The sequence below is a fragment of the Nomascus leucogenys genome, chromosome 3, assembly GCF_006542625.1.
Source record: "Nomascus leucogenys isolate Asia chromosome 3, Asia_NLE_v1, whole genome shotgun sequence".
NCBI classification, from domain to species: Eukaryota; Metazoa; Chordata; class Mammalia; order Primates; family Hylobatidae; genus Nomascus; species Nomascus leucogenys.
Genome location: NC_044383.1, coordinates 135711566 through 135736958, shown reverse-complemented (window position 1 = coordinate 135736958; position 25393 = coordinate 135711566). Strand labels below are relative to the sequence as shown.

Below are 25393 nucleotides of genomic sequence, written 5' to 3'. Positions count from 1 at the left end.
AGGCAGGATAATCGCTTGAACCCAGGAGGCAGAGGTTACAGTGAGCCGAGATCGCACCATTGCACTCCAGCCTAGTCAACAAGAGGGAAACTCCATCTCAAAAAAACAGTTAATTACATTTTTCAAAATTATAGTAATGTTTTTTCTGATTGCAAAAATATTGCCTATTTTCTGTTAACAATTTAAAAGTGTAAAGAAGAAGCTGAAAATTATACTTAGCTTCACTGTATAAAGATAACTACTCCTAAAATTCCTTCACTGTTTGTTTTTTGTTGTTTTGTGTGTTTTTTTGGTGACCGAATTTCCATATATATCTGTATTTAATTTTAAAAATGAGAACCTAAGTATGCATTATAGTAAAGGATTTGAAAAGGGAGATTTACAACTAAACTAGAAGGAAAAAAAAGTTTTATTTTTTATTTTTTATATTTTTTGAGACAGAGCCTTGCTCAGTCACCCAAACTGGAGTGCAGTGGCGTGATCTCGGCTCACCGCAACCTCTGCCTCTCGGGTTCAAGCAGTTCTACTGCCTCAGCCTCCCAAGTAGCTGGGACTATAGGCGCCCACCACCACGCCTGGCTAATTTTTGTATTTTTAGTAGAGATGGGGTTTCACCATGTTGGCCAGGCTGGTCTCGAACTCCTGACCTCGTGATCCGCCCACCTTGGCCTCCCAGAGTGCTGGGATTACAGGCGTGAGCCACCACACCCAGCCAAAAAAAAAGAAATTTTATTTCTGGCACATTCTATTTACTTATTTGATTAATATTATTTTCTATCATTTTTATACTTAACTGTTCTAAAAATACTGGATTTGGACCAGGAAATAGAGAGAGGAGGAGGGAAGGACCTGGGATAATGTTTTTCTCGTTAGTATCTGGAGGAGTAAAGAAATGGCTTGAGTGGAGATTGTCCCAAGCACTTTCTTCCTAATCCCTTAGCCAAAAGGCAAAGAATAATTATTGATCTTATTCTTTCCTTTTACATATTGCTAAGCAAAGAGAAGTTATGAAATCACATAGCTATAAAGGCCCCAAGTGGTAATGTGTTATGTCAGATAAGTCACCCAGTAATATGTATTTATGGAGCTCTTACTATGTGTGCACCCCACCCATCAGTCAGGATAGTGACATGGCCTATACCTTTAAGGTAATTAAAAGTTCTTTCTAATAAAGACAGTTTTAAGAAATCTAAGGCATTGGTCAATGCTTTATTCATTATTGATAATAATAACAATAATTGGTTTGTATTACAAAGATATGTTTGTGCTTTTTTTCATTGAAGTGCTACTACACAAATGATAGCTTTATTGTAATTACACATTTCAAATTGTCACAAGATTGCTTTATTGAAAGTATTTAGACATTTATCATTCCCTATTTGTCCAAATAATGAAGTATGGTGTTATTTATTTTATTTTATTTTTTAATTAAAAAGTAAACTTTAATGTCAAAATGCAAACTTGGGGAGGGCAGAAAGATCACATACAAGGCTGTCACTTCACACTTGGAGCGTTGCACAGCGGCCAGGCAGAGGCACCCCTCACTTCCCAGACAATGGGGCAGCCGGGCAGAGGACTCCTCATTTCCCAGACAGTGCGGCGGCCAGGCAGAGGCGCTCCTCACTTCCCAGACCGTGAGGTGGCTGGGCAGAGGTTCACCTCACTTCCCAGACAGTGCAGAAGTATGGTATTATTTATACCAATGGTGATATAAAGAATCTGGCAGTCCACTTCTACTTCCTTGAATCACTCATTCTGGTAGCATCCCATTGTATTGTAGAGTTTATCTTGTTCAAGATCCTAACTTGGTATTTCAAAATTATTATCTAGTTTTCACTTCATTCTTTTTTATCATTTCAGAAACCTTAACCTACTCTTTTTATTAGCTACGCCAAGTTCAAGATAGTGCCTTTTTTTTTTTTTTTGAGAATATGTTTCTGGTGACCCTGTAAAATTAAAAGCTCAAATATTTCAAGATTAATTTTCTCATAGGAATAAATGTTAAATGGGATTGATGCATTCTTGGAGCACATAATACAATCACTGGGGTATATTTTTGCTTATAAGCATGAAAAACAAAAGCATAATTATGTGGACATATTTTCTTATCACATAAGACTTCTGGCCAGGCATAGCGGCTCACGCCTGTATCCTAGCATTTTGGGAGGCCAAGGCGGGTGGATCACTTGAGGCCAGGCTTTCAAGACCAGCCTGGCCAACATGGTGAAACTCCGACTCTACAAAATATACAAAAAAAAAACATTAGCTGGGCCTGGTGGCGCATGCCTGTAATCCCAGCTACTTGGGTGGCTGAGGTAGGAGAATCATCACTTGAACCTGGGAGGCAGAGGTTGCAGTGGGCTGAGATCACACCATTCCACTCCAGCCTGGGCGACAATGAGACTCTGCCTCAAAAAAAAAAGACTTCTGGCTGGGTGTGATGGTTCACACTTGTAATTCCAGTGCTCTGGGATGCCAAAGCAGAAGGATTGCTTGAGGCCAGGAGTTCAAGTCCAGCCTGGGCAACATAGTGAGACCCTGTCTCTACAAAAAAAAAGTTAAAAATCAGCGAGGTGTGGTGGCATGTTCTTGTAGTACCCAACCACTTAGGAGGCTGAGGTGGGAGGATCACTCAAACCCAGGAGATTGGGACTGCAATGAGTTGTGGTTGCACCACTGCACTCCAGCCTGGGCAACAGAGCAAGACCCTGTCTCTAATGAAAAAAAAAAAGAAAAAAGACTCCCATTCCAAAGTTACTGATTTGAACATGTTCTTTTTCACACTGGCACTAACACCTCCACTTAATGAATGCTTGGTTGATGTTTTTACAGCTGTAAGAAATATTGTAAAACATAGCAATAAATATTAAAATATAAAGGTTAGCATAGTAGTCACCAAAATCACAAGGCTGAAATTCTAGTGCATTTAACAAGAATATGGGCCAGGTGCGGTGGCTCACACCGGTAATGCCAGCACTTCAGGAGGCCAAGGTGGGTAGATCACTTGAGGTCAGGAGTTCGAGACCAACCTGACCAACAAGGCAAAACCTTTTATATATTTACTAAAAAATATAAATTAGCCAGGCGTGTTTTCGGGCGCCTGTAAATGCCAGCTTCTCTGGAGGCTGAGGCAGGAGAACTGCTTGAACCCGGAAGGCGGAGATTGCAGTGAGCTGAGATCACGCCACTGCACTCCAACCCCAGGCGACAGCGAGGTTCCGTCTCAAAAAAAAAAAAAAAAAAAAGAAAAGAAAAATGATTCCCACAATATTGGAAAAGGGTAGTGGGTGCTAATTTTCTTACCAATGGAGGTGTTACTGCTGTGTAATAATAGCATAAATACATACAGAGTTCACTTGACTTAACCAGTTTTAAAATTAAACACTCCCTGATGAATTTTAATGGGTGATTTCTATTATTTTACATTTGCACGTATTTGGTTTTAACAAAAATCTAAATAATAATGCTTTTAGCAAGATAGTGATTCAGTTAATTACGATTAGCTCAACGTCTTAAAGATTTCAGAGCCTAGGACTCATGAATATCTTAAATTTTACTTCTTGGTGGCAACATGCTCTAGCACAGGTGTCACATATGTTGCCTAGGAAACCGGGTCGAGGAAGGACCAGTACCTAGATCAGGCAGGCATAGCAAAATTTTTATGGCAACCCTTGCTGCTTCCAACAAAATCAGTAACTTTTTCCAAGAAAGGGAGAAATGACCTTAGGTAGGCAATAAGTTCTTACCACATCCTTTCTTTGGCTGGTCTCACGTTCTTCTCTTATCATTTCATATAGGAGGATCATCTGTCAGTAGCCTGTTCACCCATTAGTCTTACTAAGCCATTTCTCATTTAAAAATGTCATTTGAAATACTGAATCCTCTAGGACAAGTAACTAGTTGCCTCCCTCTTGAAAAATGCATGTCAGCATACTTTCTGCATGATAGTGAGTGATTTATGTTTACATAAAACATAAAGTACAAGGAGTGGAAGAGAGCAGCCAACATTTTAGCTCCAGGCACTGTGTTTGGTACTTCACATGTTTTCTTATTTAATCCTCACATCAACCCTATGAACCTATTACAGGCAAAGACACTGAGCCTCTGAAATGTGAAATAACTTGCCAGGTGTCACTCTGCAGAGCTGCTGGAACTCAAACTCACATCTGTCTGATTCCAAATCCTCCGTTTTTTTCATCGTTCTATATAGTCTCCTAAAGTCTTTATCACATAATCATATATAGTCTAAGTATCTTCTTTTGTCTTATATTTGTATTCCTGTAATATAGTTCTCTGAAAACGTAATCTCTAAGAGGATAAGAGCCAGAACTACTATACACAATGGCAATGTGCTTAATAAAATACTAAAATACTCATATAAAAAAGTAGTTCTTTTTTTTTTTTTTTTTTTTTTTTTTTTTTAAGACGGAGTTTTACTCTTGTTGCCCAGGCTGGAGTGCAGTGGCATGATCTGTACTCACTGCAACCTCCACCTCCCGGGTTCTCCTGCCTCAGCCTCCCAAACAGCTGGGATTATAGACACGCACCACCACACCCAGACAATTTTATATTTTTAGTAGAGATGGGGTTTTACCATGTTGGTCAGGCTGGTCTGGAGCTCTGACCTCAGGTGATCTGTCCGCCTCAGCCTCCCAAAGTGCTGGGATAACAGGTGTGAGCCACCACACTCAGCCTAAAAGAGTTGTTTGTTATATTTTGATTGCTACCTTTTTAACAATCTGATAGTCTCTGATTGTTTATATAAGAATTAGAAAGCTGGGAGCGGTGGCTCACGCCTGTAATCCCAGCACTTTGGGAGGCTGAGGTGGGTGGATCACCTGAGGTCAGGAGTTTGAGACCAGCCTGGCTGGTAAAATGCTGTCTCTACTAAAAGTACAAAAAATAAGCCGGGCATGGTGGAGCGCACCTGTAATCCCAGCTACTTGGGAGACTGAGGCAGGAGAATTGCTTGAGCCCAGGAGGCGGAGGTTGCAGTGAGCCACGATCGCACCATTGCACTCCAACTTGGGCAACAAGAGCGAAACTCCATCTCAGCAAAAAAAAAAAGTAAAAAGAATTAGAAGTAATCAGAATCATGTTGCTATGATTGTACCCAAAAAGTTGTTAATCCTAATTCAACCCAACAATAGTGTGTTGAAAAAAGTAAAAATTTAAAAATACTTTAAAAAAGACGTTAATCCTAGGAGGAAATAGAAATATGTTACATAAAGATGAAAATGCTAAAGAAACATTTGGAAGATTTGAGGGATTTATTTTCTTTCTTTTTTTTTTTCCAAGACAGCATCTTACTCTGTTTCCCAGGCTGGAATACAGTGGTCATCTCAGCTCGCTGCAACATCCACCTCCTGGGTTCAAACAATTCTCATGTCTCAGCCTCCTGAGTAGCTGGAATTACAAGCGTGCGCCAGCACACCCAGCTAATTTTTGTGGTTTTCTTTGCAGAGACTGGGTTTCACCATGTTGGTCAGGCTGGTCTTGAACTCCTGGTCTTAAGTGATCTGCCCACCTCAGCCCCCCAAAGTGGCTTGAGCCACTGCGCCCTGCCTGTTTAAGTTGAGGTTTTGTGCGGGGTTTTTAGTAGCTACAAACAGAACATTAATGTCATGGTTTGGGGCCCTGTTCTTCATAATTATGGATTTCTCTAGTGGAACTCATAGTGTTCTTTCCCTTGTATTATTATAAGATTTAAATTTTGTTTCTTTTTTTTTTAAACTTCATATCAGGATATGGTTATACAAGCTCTTCAGAAAACTAACAACAGAAGTATAGAAGCAGCAATTGAATTCATTAGTAAAATGAGTTACCAAGATCCTCGACGAGAGCAGATGTCCGCAGCAGCTGCCAGACCTATTAATGCCAGCATGAAACCAGGTGATTAATCAAATATATTTTCTTATCTCTTCTTTTACTGTGTAGTTTAAAAATACTGAAGTCTATCAAATCTTCCTTCTTAGAAATTGTAAAAACATCCCAGTAAATGAAAGTCTCAAATTAAGATAACGTTATAATGTTATACCAAAATGAATTTAAGGATGGGGTCCTCACATTTAAAAGTTAATAGATAATTCTGGTAAGCAGCAGTCTAGATTGAGATCTATTTGATTGGTAATACTGCAGCTGAAATACGTCTATTTTCCCTCGAAATGCCATCATTCAGACTACTATTTTTTCTTTTTATACATTTTTTTCATGTTATGGGAGTAAAATATGATCAACATAGAATATTTAGAAAGCAAATACAAACGTCGCTGTTAATAACAATATTTTGGTGTATTTTGTTTCCCAGTCTTTTTTCCTGTGGGAAACCAGAATAGGTTTATCTATGCGTATTTTGATTCTTGTTGTTTAAGCAAAAAATGGGAACATACTAAAACCTACTTTTTTCACGTAATATACCACGTACAATTTTACTTGTTATTAAATTTTCTACAGAATAATTTTACTAGCCACATTAAAATAGACTTATTTGCTGACTGCAGTGGCTCACACCTATAAGCTCAATACTATGGGAGACTGATGCGGGAAGATTGCCTAAGCCTGGGTGATCCTGCCACTGCACTCCAGCCTGGGCAACAGAGCCACACCCTGTCTCAAAACAAACAAACAAACAAACAAAAAAGATGTATCATATACTTTATTTAACTAATCTCCCATTTTTGGGCATCGGCTTTGTTTCCTTTATTATTTGTCATTATAGACAGCACTGCAGTAATTACCCTTATAGCTAAATCTTTGTGCATACCTAATGATTTCCTAAAAGTAAGTTTTAGAAAACTTAAAAAACGTTAAGGCTTTTCATAGATATTGCTGTCTAGAAAGATAGTACCAATTTATTATTTTATTTTTTTATTTTTTTGAGATGGAGTTTCACTCTGTTGCCCAGGCTGGAGTACAGTGGCATGTTCTCAGCTCACTGCAACCTCTGCATCCCAAATTCAAGCAGTTCTCCTGCCCCAGCCCACAGGCACCTGGGATTACAGGTGCCTGCCACCATGCCCGGCTAATTTTTTGTATTTTTAGTAGAGACGGGGTTTCACCATGTTGGCCAGGCTGGTCTTGAACTCCTGACCTCAAGTGATCTGCCTGTCTCAGCCTCCCAAAGTGCTGGGATTACAGGCATGAGCCACCGCGCCCAGCCAGTAGTACCAATTTGTATTCTCCCTATCAGTTTACTATGAGAATGCCTATGTTTGTAAAGCCTTGGTATTATTATTTTTGTCTGTTTAATGGTTATGGAAACACTATCTTATTTTACATTTGCATTTCTTTGATCACTGCATTTGTTTATTGGTTTCTTTTGGTGTTTGTTTGTTTTTGAGACAGAGTCTCACTCTGTCACCCAGTTTGGAGTGCAGTGCCGCAATCTTGGCTCACTGCAACCTCCATCCCCCGGGTTCAAGCGATTCTCCTGCCGCAGCCTGAGTAGCTGGGATTATGGGCGCCTGCCACCGTGCCCAGCTAATTTTTGTATTTTTAGTAGAGATGGGGTTTCACCATCTTGGCCATGCTGGTCTTGAACTCGTGACCTCATGATCTGCCCGCCTCGGCCTCCCAAAGTGCTGGGATTACAGGTGTGAGCCACCACGCCCGGCCTATTGGTTATTTTTCATTGCCACTTTACGTCTTTTAATTTTTTTTTTTTTTCTTTGAGACAGAGCCTTGTCACCAAGGCTGGAGTGCAGTGGCACAATCTTGGCTCACTGCAACCTCCACCTCCCAACCTCCACCTCCCGAGTTCAAGCAATTCTCCAGCGTCAGCCTCCAGAGTAGCTGGGGTTACAGGTGCGCAGCACCATGCCTGGCTAATTTTTGTATTTTTAGTAGAGATAGGGTTTCACCATGTTGGTCAGGCTGGTCTTGAACTCCTGACCTCATTATCTGCCCGCCGCAGCCTCCCGAAGTGCTGGGATTATAGGCGTGAGCCACCGCGCCTGGCCTGTCTTTGTGTCCCAGTGCAGTGGCTTATGCCTGTAATCCCAGCACTTTGGGAGGCCAAGGCAGGCAGATCACCTGAGGTCGGGAGTTAGAGACCAGCCAGACCAACATGGAGAAACCCCGTCTCTACTAAAAATACAAAATTAGCTGGGTGTGGTGGCGCATGTCTCTAATCTCAGCTACTCGAGAGGCTGAGGCAGGAGAATTATTTGAACCCAGGAGGCGGGGGTTGCGGTGAGCTGAGATCGCACCATTGCACTCCAGCCTGGGCAACAAGATCGAAACTCCGTCTCAAAAAAAAAAAAAAAAAAAAAGAAAAGAAAAAGAATTGATTTATAAGAGGGCTATAGTCATTCTTCCTATTCAACAAATTTTTGTTGGTCAACCACTGTTTCAGGCTCTTTGTTCTGCATTGGGTAAGTTCTTGCCCTTTTGTGGAGCTTACCTAGTAAGGGAGATTAAATAATCACCCAGATACATGTAGAATTACAGCTATATATGGTGTGAATGAAGAGAGGAGAGTTACATGGTATTGTGGACTCATATAATAGTGGGATTTTTTTTTTTAACCGCATCAAGAAGTTCAGAAAAACCCTTCCTTTTTTTTTTTTTTTTTTTTTTTTTTTTTTTTTTTTTTTTTTGAGATGGAATCTTGCTCTGTCGCCCAGGCTGGAGTGCAGTGGCGCAATCTTGGCTCACTGCAAGCTCCGCCTCCCGGGTTCACGCCATTCCTGCCTCAGCCTCTCCGAGTAGCTGGGACTACAGGTGCCCGCCACCACGCCTGGCTAATTTTTTGTATTTTTAGTAGAGACGGGGTTTCACCGTGGTCTCGATCTCCTGACCTCGTGATCCACCCGCCTCGGCCTCCCAAGGTGCTGGGATTACAAGCGTGAGCCACTGCGCCTGGTCCAGAAAAACCCTTCCTAACAAACTGGTAATAAAGCTGATATCTGAAGAAGTACAGAGTTAATGGGAATGGGTTTAGTGAGTGTGTCCCTTTGCATGGCTGCTTTGGCAGATTCTGATGCCACAAAAAAATGAAAATGCTTGGAGTGCTGAACACAGGATTGTGAAATGTGACTGGAAAAGTCCATAGGGGCCTGACTCTGCAGAACTGTTTATTAATTTTATCCTAAGAGCAGCAGAAAGGTGTAGAAGTGTTTCAAGCAGGGTAATAACATTATTAGATTTGTATTTCAGAATGATGGCTGCAATGGATGAGAATGGGTTAGAGAGGAGTGAGGATAGATATGAGGACAGATGTGATAGGAAACACAGTAGTTTGTGAGGGTAATGTGGGCTTGGGCAATAGCAGTGAAGAAAATGAATGAATTAAGAGGGATGGGAGTGGTAAAATTGACAAGGACTTGGTAATAGATTACATATGGTGTGTGATGACAGAAGGGGATAACTTAGGTTTTTGGCTTAGAAAAATAGATGGATGATAATACCCTACATTAAGAAAGGGAATGTTAAGAGAGAATAGAATTGGGTGGGAAAGATCATAAATCTGGCTATAGTTTTCTAAGTGGAGATGTCAAGTAGGGAGCTGGGTATGTTTGTATGAGCCATGCATATGAAATAGGTCACCTAAGGGATGTTACATAGACAAAATAATAAGATGGCCTGCAACCAAGCTTATTATTTAATAGCTAGTAGGAAGGGGTAAACCTGCAAAGGGGACAGAGAAGAAATAGGTGAAAAGGAAGAAAACCAATAAGGTTTTCAGTGTTTTGGAAGCCACAGTAAGAGAATGTTTCAAGAAGGGGAGGGAATGGTCAAAATGCCAAATACTGCTAAGAAAGAGATATTGACCAAGGTGAGAGCTAAAAAATAATGTTGTTGACTTTAGTGACGTGGTGTATTAGTTTGCTAGGGCTGCCATAACAAAATAACACAGACTGGGTGGCTTAAACAATTAAGATTTATTTGAGTGCTGGAGACTGGAAGTCCAAGATTAGTTACTGGCAGGTCTAGTTTCTTCTGAGGCCATTCTCCTTGGCTTGCAGCTGTGTCCTGATATGTTTGTCCCTCTGCATGTGCATGTGTCTGGGGTCTCCGTCTCCATATCCAAACTTTCTCTTACAGGGATACAGGTCATACTGCATTAGGACCCACCCTAATGACCTAATTTAATCTTAATTACCAAATACAGTCACATCTTGTGGTACTGGTGGTTAGTACTTCAGCATATGGATTGGGGGTTCAGCAAATGAGGTAACTTGTCATGTCATGGGAGCATAATTCAGATGGGAGTGGGTTGAGGACTAAATAGGATATGTAGTAGTAAAAAAAACAAGGTATACCTTCAAGAAGTGTTTCTGGAGGAGAGAGTGAGGACATTAGCAAGAGTAGTGCTCTCAAACCATCTATGGTGATTTTTCAAATTTCCAATTCATCATGACTTCAATTCATAATTTTATAAAATACAATAAATTATTAGAAAATGAAAATTTAAGTGCCAGGCATGGTAGCTCACGCTTGTGATCACAGCACTTTGGGAGGCTGAGGCGGGAAGATCGCTTGAGCTCAGGAGTTTTAGACCAGCCTGGGCATCATGGTGAAACCCTGGCTCTACAAAAAATTATCCAGGTTTGGTGGCATGTGCCTGTAGTCCCACCTACTCAGGAGGCTGAGTTGTGGGGATTGCCTGTACCCAGAAAGTTGAGGCTGCAGTGAGCTGTGATTGCACCACTGCACTCCAGCCTGGGCAATAGAGTGAGTCCCTTTCTCAAAAAAAAAAAAAAAAAAAAAGAAAGTTAAAATTTTAAATGACATAAAAATATAAGTTTAGGCTGGGCACAGTGGCTCACACCTGTAATCCAGCACTTTGGGAGGCTGGGGCGGGTGGATCACCTGAGGTTGAGAGTTCAAGACCAGCCTGACCAACATGGAGAAACCCCCGTCTCTACTAAAAATACAAAATTAGCTGGCCATGGTGGTGCATGCCTGTAATCCCAGCTACTGGGGAGGCTGAGGCAGGAGAATCACTTGAACCTGGGAGGCAGAGATTGCAGTGAGCCGAGATCGCGCCATTGCACTCCAGCCTGGGCAACAAGAGCAATACTCCGTCTCAAAAAAAGAAAAGAAAAGAAAGAAATACATATATATATGTTTAAATAGTTTATCATTGTATTTAACAGACATAAGTTTATTCTGTCAAATTTCTATAAATGTTTCTCAATCCTCACTCTCCATTTCCATACTTAATCTCATGTCAGTTTGTGATATATCTTATGTCAGTTTGTGGACCAGCACCAGATAACACTTTGAAGTAGAGCTCTATATATGGGAGTGGAAGGAGAGTCTTAATTATTATTATTTTTTTTAAGTAAAGACTTAAACATGTTTAAAAGACTCCAGTTAAGAGGATGAAATTAAATATTCAAGAGATACTTGAGGATCAAGTAAGCTTCCTGAGAAACCGGGAGGAATAGGATCCAGAGCATAGCATGAGGGACTATTTAGCCTTAGATAGAGGAACAGCCATTTTTCTCTAACAGCAGCAGACGGGCCTAGGTTATGTAAGGAAGCTAAGGGAGTACTTTCTGATGCCTGCTGTTTTCTCTGAAATAGAAAACCAAGTCATTTTCTAAGAGTGATGAGTAAGGAATAGAGCAGGCAGTTTGAGGAGACTGAGGACTGGTGATAGTGGAGACTATAGAAAGAGTTTCCGGGTGGTGCTGAGGCCATTGAAGGATGCTGATCCTGAATTATAGTAAAATCAGTCTGCCCACTGCATCACTTTTTCTTGTAAGTTAAAAACAACAACAAAAAAAGATAGCTGGAATTATCCCTGACTGGAGTTTCACTAAACAAGTACAAAATAAGATCGATAATATTGCTAAAAGGGTAATTCTTTTTATTTTTATTTTTGAGATAGGCGTGAGCCACCGTGCCCAGCCCGAAAGGATAATTTAAATCCTTAATCAGAGCATACTCCTCCTCTACTTTTATCGGCTTCTTATTCGTCCAAATTCCTTGTCTATGGCCTGGCTACTTCTTAGATCCCATCCAATACCACTTTCCCCCCTCATTTACTGTTCTACAGCCATACTGGGTTTATTTTGTTCTTGGAAAATACCAAGCTCCCACCTCAGGACCTTTATGCAGGCCTTTTTTTTTTTTGAGACAAAGTTTTACTCTGTCACCCAGACTGGAGTGCAGTGGCGCTATCTCAGCTCACTGCAACCTCTGCCCCCTGAGTTCCAGTGATTCTCCTGCCTCAGCCTCCCAGGTAGCTGGGATTACAGGCATGTGCCACCACACCCAGCTAATTTTTGTATTTTTAGTAGAGACAGGGTTTCACCATGTTGGCCAGGCTGGTCTTGAACTCCTGACCTCAGGTGATCTGCCCGCCTTGGCCTCCTAAAGTGCTAGGATTACAGGCTTGAGCCACCGCGCCTGGCCTGTGCAGTCTGAACTCATATATTATCCCTCAGAGGAGCCCTTATCCCTTTCTAGCCTCCTGTTAGTCTCTATCATTTGATGCCATTTATGTTTCATTCACAGAGCATTTATCATACCCTGAAGTTACCTCGTTTATTTATTCACCTGCTTTGTGTCTGGCTTCTCCTTCAAGAATGTAGGTTCCATGGGCCAGGGATGTTCTGTTGTTTACCAATGTCATTGGATTGCTTAGAGCAGTTCCTGGCATATAGTTGATGCGCAGTAAATATTTAATGAACGGTCTGGGTGCGGTGGCTCACGCCTGTAATCCCAACACTTTGGGAGGCCGAGGTGGGCAGGTCACGAGGTCAGGAGTTCAAGACCAGCCTGGCCAGCATAGTGAAACCCCATCTCTACTAAAAATACAAAAAATTAGCCAGGCGTGGTGGTGGGCGCCTGTAATCCCAGCTACTTCAGAGGCTGAGGCAGGAGAATCGTTTAAACCCAGGAGGCGGAGGTTGCGGTGAGCCAAGATTGCGCCATTGCACTCCAGCCTAGGTGACAAAGCGAAGACTCCATGTCAAAAAACAAACAAACCCAAATAGTCCAGGCGCGGTGGCTCATGCTTATAATCCCAGCACTTTGGGAGGCTGAGGCGGGCGGATCACGAGGTAAAGAGATCGAGACCACGGTGAAACCCCGTCTCTACTAAAAATACAAAAAAATTGGCCGGGCGTAGTGGCGGGCGCCTGTAGTCCCAGCTACTTGGAGAAGCTGAGGCAGGAGAATGGCGTGAACCCGGGAGGCAGAGCTTGCAGTGAGCCGAGATTGCGCCACTGCACTTCAGCCTGGGCAACAGAGCGAGACTCCGTCTCAAAAAAAAAAAAAAAAAAAAAAAAAAAAAAACACAAATATTTAATGAATGAATAAAAAGGAGGTGATCTTGGAGAAAAAGAATAGAGAGAGAAGAACAAAGTGATAGACCATGGATTTAAGTTGGATAAAATGTGTCATAAAGAAAGAGGAGGGCCAGGCTAGGCACGGTGGCTCATGCCTGGAATTCCAGCACCTTGGGAGGCCAAGACGGGCGGATCGTGAGGTCAGGAGATCGAGACCATCCTGGCTAACACGGTGAAACCCTGTCTCTACTAAAAATACAGAAATATTTACTAAAAATACGGGCGTGGTGGTGGGCGCCTGTAGTCCTAGCTACTCAGGAGGCTGAGGCAGGAGAATGGCGTGAACCCGGGAGGCGGAGCTTACAGTGAGCCGAGATGGCGCCACAGCACTCCAGCCTGGGCGACAGAGCGAGACTCAGCCTCAAAAAAAAAAAAAAAAGGAGGGCCAAGTACGGTGGCTCACGCCTGTAATCCCAGCACTTTGGAGGCCAAGGTGGGAGGATTGCTTGAAGCCAGGAGTCCAAGACCAGCCTGGGTATATTAAGGAGACCCCGTCTCTACAAAAAGTTTTAAAAATAGGCCAGGCTTAGTGTCTCCTGCCTATAATCCTAGCATTTTGGGAGGCTGAGGAAGGAGGATCACTTGAGCCCAGGAGTTTGAGACCAGCCTGGGCAACTTAGACACCATCTCTACAAAAATAAATAAAATAATTAGCTGGGCATGGTGATGCATGCCTGTAGTCCCAACTACTTGGAAGGCTGAGGTGAGAGGATTGCCTGAGCCCAGGGGTTCAAGGCTGCAGTGATTCATGATCATGCCACTGCCCTCCAGCCTGGGTGACATCAAGACTGTCTCAAAAGAATAAAAATAAGAAAAAGGAGGACTGATAAAGTAGGGGATTAACCTTGGAGATGTTGGCTGGATGCGGTAGCTCATGCCTGTAATCCCGACACTTTGGGATACTGAGGTGGGCGGATCAGCTGAGGTCAGGAGTTCAAGACCAGCCTGACCAACATGGTGAAACCCCATTTCTACTGAAAATACAAAAATTAGCTGGGTGTGGTGGCACCTGCCTATAATCCCAGCTACACAGGGGGCTGAGGCGGGAGAATTGCTTAAACGGAGGCAGAGGTTTCACTGAGCCGAGATCATGCCACCACACTCCAGCCTGGGCAACAGAGCAAGACTGTCTCAAAAAAAAAAAAATCTTGGAGATCTTGGTGAGGTTGCTACTCAATAAAGTTTAAAAACTTTTGCAGTAGGAGTAAACAGAAGAAGGAGCTGTGGTCTGAGAGTATAAGCGTATAAACCTTAAAGTAGTGATTCTGAAACAAGAGCAGATAACGATGATACCAAAATTTGAAATACAATCATGAGAATGATACTTGATGTGGAGTGGAAGAGGGGACATCAAGAAGCTGAGATATGAGGGCAATAGATGGTTTATCGTTGTGGATATTGAGGTTACAGGATGAAGGCAGGGCTTAGGGTAGACTGAATGCTGAAGCTGTGGCTGAATGAAATAGAGCAAATAGGTAGGAGCTCATTAGGTGAGAGGAATTAGTGTGGCCTCCTACATAGCATGAACTTCAAAAGAGCTGGCTTTTTAAAAGGAATAATATCAACCTGTAAGAACAAATGTTAGAACCCCATCTTTTGGCCAGGTTATTTTTAAAGAAAACCTTAATTTCAAAGGGCTGAAAGGAAAGTAATATCAGCAGAAAAAAACCAGCTTCAAGGAGGTGGCAGGAAAGCTTGGAGGAGAGGTTACTGATAAGGCACATTTGCTGGCTGTGGAGCCGAGTGGATCCAGAGGGCATAGTGGAAAGGTTCGGGAAGTGGAAGAACATGGAGAGCTCTGTGGGAGGCGCAGAACAACAGGGGTGACTGTTTACTCTAAAAGCTGAATGAGTGACATGGTGTATTTGGCCTCAGCTGGCCTCTGAGGAAAGTGAGAAAGAGCCTGATGGCCAGAGGACTTGTCCGGTTTATCCAGAATGATAATGTTCCCCAAACATTATTTACTCACTTGCTTTTCGTCTGGCTCCTCTTTCGAGATTGTAGACCCAAAATGCTCTCCAGCCTAGATGAAAGGGAGTGTTGAACTGAACATTATGAACATTTACCACATTTTACCACTTTTTTTCTCAGATGTGTCGTCAGATATATTTTTGCCCAGGATGATGTTGACCTTTCAAATTTATTAGTATTCTTTTTTGTTTTGTTTTTAATGGTAATGAGTGTTTGTATTTAGATCTCTACTTTTGTCATGCCTAGGAAGACATTCGCAAGAGGTACCCCAATATTATTGAATGGTCTTGTTTTTTTCTAGTACTTACATGATTTCATCTTTAATATTTAAACCTTTAGTCCTTCTGGAATGTATATATGTATTATCTTTATACCAATGTATCTTGTATATTTTTCCTAAGTGGCTGGACTATTCTATTTTAAATACTTCTCTTTTTTTGGTATTGTATTTTTTTGCTTGTTTCATTGATTTGGAAATTCCATTAAAGACAGTTTCTGTAAAATCTATACCTTATTTAATGTTCAGCTAATTATAGCCTACTATCTTTTTCTGTTTTAAAAACCATATTAAAAGGCCAGGTGCAGTGGCTCACACCTGTAATCCCAGCACTTTGGAAGGCTTAGGCGGGCGGATCACTTGAGGTCGGGAGTTGAAGACCAGCCTGGCCAACATGGCGAAACCCTGTCTCTACTAAAAATACAAAAGTTAGCCGGGCGTGGTGGCGCACGCCTGTAGTCCCAGCTACTCAGGAGGCCGAGGAAGGAGAATTAATTGAACCCGGGAGACGGAGGTTGCAGTGAGTCTGTGCCACTGCACTCCAGCCTGGGTGACAGAGTGAGACTTTGTCTCAATTTAAAAATATATATATATTAAAATATATTTAAAATCTGTAGTAGCTATGAAAATTACAAATAGATACGCCCTTTGGCCTAATAATGCTACCTCTAATAATTTACAAATATACATGCATATATATGAAATTATATCTCTTCAAAAATATATATATATTTTTTTGAGATGGAGTCTTGTACTGTCACCCAGGCTGGAGTGCAGTGGCACAATCTCAGTTCACTGCAGCATTGGCCTTCTTGGTTCACGTAATTCTCTTGCCTCAGCCTCCCGAGTGGCTGGGACTACAGGGGCACACCACCACGCCTGGCTAAATTTTTGTATTTTTAGTAGAAACGGAGTTTTACCATGTTGGCCAGGCTGGTCTCGAACACCTGGCCTCAAGTGATCCGCCTACCTCAGCCTCCCAAAGTGCTGGGATTACAGGCGTGAGCCACCACGCCTGGTCAAAAATAAATAAAATTCTAAAAGGTAAAAGGAAACTACTTAGTGAAATTTTATTTTTATAACTCTTCTTTTTTTTGCTAAATTGAGCTAAATAATATGTATTATTACCTCACATGTCATTTTTTTATAGTGAGAACACTTAAAATTTACTCTCTTAGCAATTTTCAGGAGTACAATATGTTGTTATTAACTACAGTCACCATTTTGTACAAGAGATCACTTGAACTTTTTATATTTTTATAATTCTTGAAAGAGAATTGAGTATCATTTGTAATATCAGAATTGCAAGCTAAGGTTTTCAAAAATGAGAGGTTAAAAACATGATTCTTTTTTCTCTTTATCTCTCTTATAACCACAGGGAATGTGCAACAATCAGTTAACCGCAAACAGAGCTGGAAAGGTTCTAAAGAATCCTTAGTTCCTCAGAGGCATGGCCCACCACTAGGAGAAAGTGTGGCCTATCATTCTGAGAGTCCCAACTCACAGACAGATGTAGGAAGACCTTTGTCTGGGTCTGGTATATCAGCCTTTGTTCAAGCTCACCCTAGCAACGGACAGAGAGTGAACCCCCCACCACCACCTCAAGTAAGGAGTGTTACTCCTCCACCACCTCCAAGAGGCCAGACTCCCCCTCCAAGAGGTACAACTCCACCTCCCCCTTCATGGGAACCAAACTCTCAAACAAAGCGCTATTCTGGAAACATGGAATACGTAATCTCCCGAATCTCTCCTGTCCCACCTGGGGCATGGCAAGAGGGCTATCCTCCACCACCTCTCAACACTTCCCCCATGAATCCTCCTAATCAGGGACAGAGAGGCATTAGTTCTGTTCCTGTTGGCAGACAACCAATCATCATGCAGAGTTCTAGCAAATTTAACTTTCCATCAGGGAGACCTGGAATGCAGAATGGTACTGGACAAACTGAGTTCATGATACACCAAAATGTTGTCCCTGCTGGCACTGTGAATCGGCAGCCACCACCTCCATATCCTCTGACCGCAGCTAATGGACAAAGCCCTTCTGCTTTACAAACAGGGGGATCGGCTGCTCCTTCGTCATATACAAATGGAAATATTCCTCAGTCTATGATGGTGCCAAACAGAAATAGTCATAACATGGAACTATATAACATTAATGTACCTGGACTGCAAACAAATTGGCCTCAGTCATCTTCTGCTCCAGCCCAGTCATCCCCGAGCAGTGGGCATGAAATCCCTACATGGCAACCTAACATACCAGTGAGGTCAAATTCTTTTAATAACCCATTAGGAAATAGAGCAAGTCACTCTGCTAATTCTCAGGCTTCCGCTACAACAGTCACTGCAATTACACCAGCTCCTATTCAACAGCCTGTGAAAAGTATGCGTGTATTAAAACCAGAGCTACAGACTGCTTTAGCACCTACACACCCTTCTTGGATACCACAGCCAATTCAAACTGTTCAACCCAGTCCTTTTCCTGAGGGAACCGCTTCAAATGTGACTGTGATGCCACCTGTTGCTGAAGCTCCAAACTATCAAGGACCACCACCACCCTACCCAAAACATCTGCTGCACCAAAACCCATCTGTTCCTCCATACGAATCAATCAGTAAGCCTAGCAAAGAGGATCAGCCAAGCTTGCCCAAGGAAGATGAGAGTGAAAAGAGTTATGAAAATGTTGATAGTGGGGATAAAGAAAAGAAACAGATTACAACTTCACCCATTACTGTTAGGAAAAACAAGAAAGATGAAGAGCGAAGGGAATCTCGTATTCAAAGTTATTCTCCTCAAGCATTTAAATTCTTTATGGAGCAACATGTAGAAAATGTACTCAAATCTCATCAGCAGCGTCTACATCGTAAAAAACAATTAGAGAATGAAATGATGCGGGTAAAACCTTTTAAACTGTGCATTTTTATACTTAATCATCTGTTTGCTTGGTGTTTATTTTAAAATATTGTGTCCAGTATTTTTCTTTCTTTTTATAGCTAAATACAACATATTATCAGTTACAGAATTTAAAAGTGAATAAATATTAAAGTACTTTTGATTGTAGCATTTTATTTTAGTATTTCAAGATTTATTCAGAATTTCCTATGATAAAATCTCGTGTAAATTAAGAAAAATATAATTTGTGGTATACAGTTTAGGTGTACATAATACCTTTATATGAAAATTGGAGGAAGGGTTGTCTTCTAGGTTTCATACAATATCTTACAACATTTAAAAATAGACTAGAAATATGTGGGTCCCAGGCCGAGCATGGTGGCTCACACCTGTAATCCCAGCATTTTGGAAGGCTGAGGCGGGCAGATCGTGAGGTCAGGAGATCGAGACCATCCTGCCTAACACAGTGAAACCCCGTCTCTACTAAAAATACCAAAAAAAATTAGCCGGGCATGGTGGCGGGTGCCTGTAGTCCCAGCTACTCAGAAGGCTGAGGCAGGAGAATGGCATGAACCTGGGAGGCGGAGGTTGCAGTGAGCCGAGATCGCACCACTGCACTCCAGCATGGGTGACAGAGCGAGACTCCATCTCAAAAAAAAAAAAAAAAAAAAAAAAAGAAATATGTGGGTCTCATCTCTTGATATACTTACAAAACATTTACTTGTAAAAAATTTGGAGTTTATAGGTTTATTCATCACATAGATCTTATTAAAAAGTGTAAAAGAAGTTCCCTTCAGTTATATTTCTCCCTTCTCATTTCATTTTTATAATATACTGGAGAAAAATGTGCTAAAATTATTTAGTCAAACTATACTAAAAGGGAGATCAGAGTAAGTAAACACACTTTAATCTGTGTTGTCATTCCACATGGATCTCTTCACTGGATATTAAGGTAGTACGATCATCATCTTTTTTTTTTTTTTTTTTTTTTGAGACGGAATCTCACTCTATTGCCAGGCTGGAGTGCAGTGGCGCCATCTCGGCTCACTGCAACCTCCGCCTCCCGGGTTCAAGCAATTCTCCTGCCTCAGCCTCCCCACTAGCTGGGACTACAGGCGCCCGTCAGCACGCTGAGCTAATTTTTTATTTTTAGTAGAGGCGGGGTTTCACCATGTTGGCCAGGCTGGTTTTGATCTCTTGACCCCATGACCCACCCGCGTCTGCCTCCCAAAGCGCTGAGATTACAGGCGTGAGCCACTGCGCCCAGCCATTATTGTTTTTATCATATGCTTAGAGTTCAAAGATTTGACTCCTAATCTTACATCTGTCACTCACAATCCAAGAGGCTTAACCTTGTGATTAAACACCTTTATATACTTGAACCATTCTTTTAAAATGATTTTAACAAATCTGATTTTACAGTATTGTTATTTCTATTTTGTATTTTATTAAATGAGAAATACCATAATTTCTATGACTTATCCATATTTTAGTTCTTAGGATTTCTTACTAAATTCTGTCTATGTGTATTTTCTTAGTTTTTTTTTCCTTTTTCCTCTTCACTTTCACTAATAGCTGATTTAAACTTTTATGGTGTTGGAAGCTTTGCTGACTTCTGTAGTCTCCATTACTGTGTAGGCAAGTAAGATTTTAAGAGAAACAGTTCTGAACTGAGTCTAGCATGCCATCCTTCTTAAAAGATTTTGCATGCAAATGTGAATCCTAACAGAAGCATGTGGTTGCTCTATTTTAGTCTTGTATTTCTAGAATTAGACCCCACTTTTCCAACTGAATTTCTTTTCTATTTAAACCCTTTAATTAATTCTTTATTAATTAGCCAAAATGTTTCTCCCTTCTAAATCCAGGCATTCCATATCTATAATACTGAGAAGTTAGTTTTTGTTTTTAATCTATTTTTTGATATCTTCATGAGTCACACTGAAGTATTCCTAAATATCCAAAGGATATCTTGTAAACAACCAGGTTGTTCTTTTCAAAGTAGGAGAAACCCTTTGCAATTTGTGTTAGTGGTGGACTGTGAGTCGCACCTTTACTCTAATGCCCTGAAGAATAGAAAAGGAAAGATTATTAATGACTATTGTATATTTATTGAGAATAGGGAAAGGACTGGTGGGTTAGAAAAGGCATTGTTTTGTTGTTTTTTGGTACATTAATTTTTTAGAATAAATGAGCCTGGAGTGAAAGAATTTTTTTCATGAAAGACAAAATAGGAAGAATATTTGAGGCCTAGGCATTCCACCAAGAGAAGCATATAACAGAGAGATAAATGAAGATGCATGTTAACAGATGTTTGTTGCACATTGAGAACTTTTTTTTTTTTTTTTCCTTTTTTTCGGAGTGCATTACAGAAGAGTAGAAAGCTTACTCATCTGGTACCCTCTTCTTGTGCTCCACAGCTGAATTTGCATATGTACTCACTTTGAATATCCTTTTAAGTACCCCTTAGGCTGCACTTTTGATCATTAATTTCCTTTGAAATGTTTTCTAGATTTCTAACATGCTTTATTAAAAATTATGCATTTAACCTTTAAATATATGCCTGAATTTTTCCCAAGCTATTTCTTAATATTCAATATTGAAGAAGATAATTCTTATTTAACATCTAGTTTATTTGCCTAGGTTGGATTATCTCAAGATGCCCAGGATCAAATGAGAAAGATGCTTTGCCAAAAAGAATCTAATTACATCCGTCTTAAAAGGGCTAAAATGGACAAGTCTATGTTTGTGAAGATAAAGACACTAGGAATAGGAGCATTTGGTGAAGTCTGTCTAGCAAGAAAAGTAGATACTAAGGCTTTGTATGCAACAAAAACTCTTCGAAAGAAAGATGTTCTTCTTCGAAATCAAGTCGCTCATGTTAAAGCTGAGAGAGATATCCTGGCTGAAGCTGACAATGAATGGGTAGTTCGTCTATATTATTCATTCCAAGATAAAGACAATTTATACTTTGTAATGGACTACATTCCTGGGGGTGATATGATGAGCCTATTAATTAGAATGGGCATCTTTCCAGAAAATCTGGCACGATTCTACATAGCAGAACTTACCTGTGCAGTTGAAAGTGTTCATAAAATGGGTTTTATTCATAGAGATATTAAACCTGATAATATTTTGATTGATCGTGATGGTCATATTAAATTGACTGACTTTGGCCTCTGCACTGGCTTCAGATGGACACACGATTCTAAGTACTATCAGAGTGGTAAGTAAACTCATTAAATTTAGTTTGTTTATAATAATGTAATTTATTGATGTAGTAAAATATAAGATGGTATCATCACTGGATGAGAGCCAGAAGATGTGGGTCAGGTCTTGATTCTGTTGGATAAACTTGGGTGAATCCTTTAGGCACTTAGCCTTATAAAATGAAAGAATGTGCTAGACTTGATTATTTCTAAATATTATTAACATTTTTGAGTCACACCTTGTACATTTTATTTGAAAATATGTCAGACAAATAACTTTTTTTTTTTTTTTGATGGAGTCTCGCTCTGTTGCCCAGGCTGGAGTGCAGTGGCACGATCTTGGCTCACTGCAACCTCCCCATCCTGGGTTCAAGCGATTCTCCTGCCTCAGCCTCCCGAGTAGCTGGGATTACAAGCACCCGCCACCACACCTGGCTAATTTTTGTATTTTTAATAGAGATGGGGTTTCGCCATGTTGGCCAGGCTGATCTCGAACTCCTGACCTCAGGTGATCCACCTGTCACAGCCTCCCAAAGTGCTGAGATTATAGGTGTGAGCCCCTGCGCCTGGCCAAATAACATTTTAAAAATAATTTTTTAATGAATCCTCATATCCACCATTCAGTTAAAGAACTAGATTATCAGTACTTTAGAAGCCCCTAAACAATCACTTCCCCTTTTCTCCTCCACAAAGATAATTATTATTTCAGAACTTTATAATCGGTTATTTTTATCGATACTTTTATCACAAATGTATGTATCTCTAAATAATATTTCATTTTGCCTACTCTTTAACCTTTATTTAAATATAATCTATATATATTCTTTATGTTGACTTGTTTGAGGTTCCTCCATGTTATTGCATGTTACGTTTATTTTCACTACTATTTAGGATTTCATTACATGACTGTTACACAACTTATATAACCCTAAACACTTTATGATCCTTGATCCTATTTTATCCTCACAATGTCACTGTGAGGCAGGATGAAGAAACTGACACCTAGTTAGATGAAGTAACCTGCCCAAGGTCAGACAGAAATCAAGTGTAAGGGCTAGGCTTTGAACCCAGGTTTGTCTGATTTCAGGGCCCATGTTATTTCTACTACACCACACTGCCTCACCAAGATCCCTCCAAGCGCTAATGGAAGTGTAAGTCAATCTAACATTTGTTAAATACAATGTACTAGGTGCTTAACAATATATTCTAATATGCTCACAACAATTCTGAGGTAAGTATTATTAGCCTCCTGTGCTTCTGTGAACACAAGTAGATTGACATTAAAATGGGTAGAACTGAGACAATTGAACCTACTTTAATGTTTGACATAGTGGAATTTAGTGTCTTCCCAGATTTGACTGAATTATTACCTGGAAAGCTTCTTAAAAACATGATTCCTAGGCTCTATTCCCGTCTTTTGATCAAAAATCTTCACTGGGGCATAGAAATCTTTTTGTTGTTGTTTTTTGTTGGTTTGTTTGTTTTTGAGACGGAGTCTCGCTCTGTTGCCCAGGCTGGAGTGCAGTGGCGCAATCTCGGCTCACTGCTAGCTCCACCTCCCGGGTTCACGCCATTCTCTTGCCTCAGCTTCCCAAGTAGCTGGGACTACAGCCGCCTGCAACCACGCCTGGCTAATTTTTTATTTTATTTTATTTTATTTTGTATTTTTAGTAGAGACTGGGTTTCACCATGTTAGCCAGGATGGTCTCAATCTCCTGACCTCATGATCCACCTGCCTTGGCCTCCCAAAGTGGCTGGGATTACAGGCGTGAGCGACCGCGCCCGGCCTGTTCGGTTTTTTTTTTTTTGAGATGGAGTCTTGGTCTGTTGCCAGGCTGGAGTGGAGTGGCGCGATCTCAGCTCACTGCAACCTCCATCTCCTGGGTTCAAGTGATTCTCCTGCCTCAGCCTCCCGAGTAGCTGGAATTACAGGTGTGCTCCACCACACCCAGCTAATTTTTGTATTTTTAGTAGAGATGGGATTTCACCATGTTGGCCAGGATGGTCTTAATCTCTTGGCCTCGTGATCCACCCACCCCAGCCTCCCAAAGGGAAATCATATTTTAATCAAACATCCCAGATAAATATTACAGTTAGGTTAATTTCTTATATTCTAGGTGACTTCATGCCATCTATATGTCAGTGACTTCCAAATCTCTCTCTCCAGAAATGGCCTTTCTCTGAAATTCGTAATTTCTCTATCCAACTGCTTCCCGGCTATCTTCACATGGATTTCAAATAGGCCTTTCAAACTTCACATGACCCATAAAGAACTCTTTTTTTTTTTTAAAGCATAAATCGGATACTGTTATCTTCTTGCTTCGAACTCTGCAATATCTTTTCACTTTACTTGAGGTAAAAGGCAGACCATTGCTTGCAAAACCCACGTGTATTCCTGCCGCATTTCTTACGGTTCTTGCCCCATTTCCTACAGTTCTCCCCTTTATCAGCTGCACTGGTCTTCTCTCCGTTGCTGTTATTTCTGTGTGGAATACCTAATCCTGATTTTTAAATGGTTGAGTCCTTCTTGTTTTTTTACGGTTTAGCTGAAGTCACCTTCTCAATTGGTCTTCCCTGGCCTTTCAGTCTTATGTAGCTATCCAGTCACGTTTGTTACATCACCCTGTGTTGATTCTCTGTGTAGGGTATGTCACTGTTCCTTATATGTGTAATTTTTTATTTTGTTTCTTTTCCTACTAGAGTGTAACCAGAGCTTTGTCTTATCACTGTCATTTATTGAATGAAAGACGGATCTAATTTGTTTGAAAGTTTGTCCAGAGTAGTAACAGGGAGTGGGCTAAATAACAAACTCTTAATCTCCCCATGACTCATATTGTTGTTATTTAACATTGCATAAATTACTAAATCTTAGGCTAATTTTTTTTAAGTGTAAAATCCTTCCTATTGACATCTCAGAAAGCAGGCTCTAATTGGTAATAAACACCGTCAGTGATTTGGCATACATTGTGTCTTAGTTTGTCACAAGGGAGAATGTTGTTAACCCTAAACCATGATGTCAGAAGATTAGACTTCAGGTTTACTGTTGTCCTTGTTGACTTTATTTATTTATTCTTTTGTTGTGCAGGTGACCATCCACGGCAAGATAGCATGGATTTCAGTAATGAATGGGGGGATCCCTCAAGCTGTCGATGTGGAGACAGACTGAAGCCATTAGAGCGGAGAGCTGCACGCCAGCACCAGCGATGTCTAGCACATTCTTTGGTTGGGACTCCCAATTATATTGCACCTGAAGTGTTGCTACGAACAGGTAAAGCACTTCTTTCATATATATTCTCAGTAGGCCTTTAGACCAGCCAAAACGACACTAGAATATGCCTTATTTTTCAGGCTTATAATAAAAGTATTAATTTTATGGTATAAATTGGTGATTTAATGTTAATTTTTATTCTGAGCATTTTTAACGTGCTTATAAATAACTAACTTTGATATCTTATTTTAGGATACACACAGTTATGTGATTGGTGGAGTGTTGGTGTTATTCTTTTTGAAATGTTGGTGGGACAACCTCCTTTCTTGGCACAAACACCATTAGAAACACAAATGAAGGTAAGGTATGGCATCTATATCAAAAGAATTCTCACAAAGTTGCTACATCATTGACTTTTATTTATTACTACTTAGAGCATTTTAGTCTGGAGTTAAAGAATGAACTTGGGCCGGGTGCAGTGGCTCACACCCATAATGCCAGTTCTTTGGGAGGCTGAGGCAGGAGGACTGCTTGAGCC

The 25393-nt window shown here is 40.8% G+C and overlaps 1 protein-coding gene across 3 annotated transcripts in view; it reads left to right on the top strand.

Annotated features, from left to right (window-relative positions):
* The window catches only part of LATS1 (large tumor suppressor kinase 1), a 58465-nt gene that overhangs the window by 17220 nt on the left and 15852 nt on the right, over window positions 1-25393 (top strand). For 2 of the 3 annotated variants that reach the window (XM_030809826.1, XM_030809827.1), the window contains exons 1-6: window positions 3823-3892; window positions 5745-5892; window positions 16931-18444; window positions 21082-21664; window positions 24733-24915; window positions 25108-25214. In XM_030809826.1, coding sequence (XP_030665686.1) covers window positions 3860-3892; window positions 5745-5892; window positions 16931-18444; window positions 21082-21664; window positions 24733-24915; window positions 25108-25214 — 2568 coding nt within the window. In that variant the 5' untranslated portion in view covers window positions 3823-3859. Of the gene's footprint in view, window positions 1-3822; window positions 3893-5744; window positions 5893-16930; window positions 18445-21081; window positions 21665-24732; window positions 24916-25107; window positions 25215-25393 lie in introns of those variants that run through there. The other variant, XM_030809825.1, reaches the window with a different exon arrangement.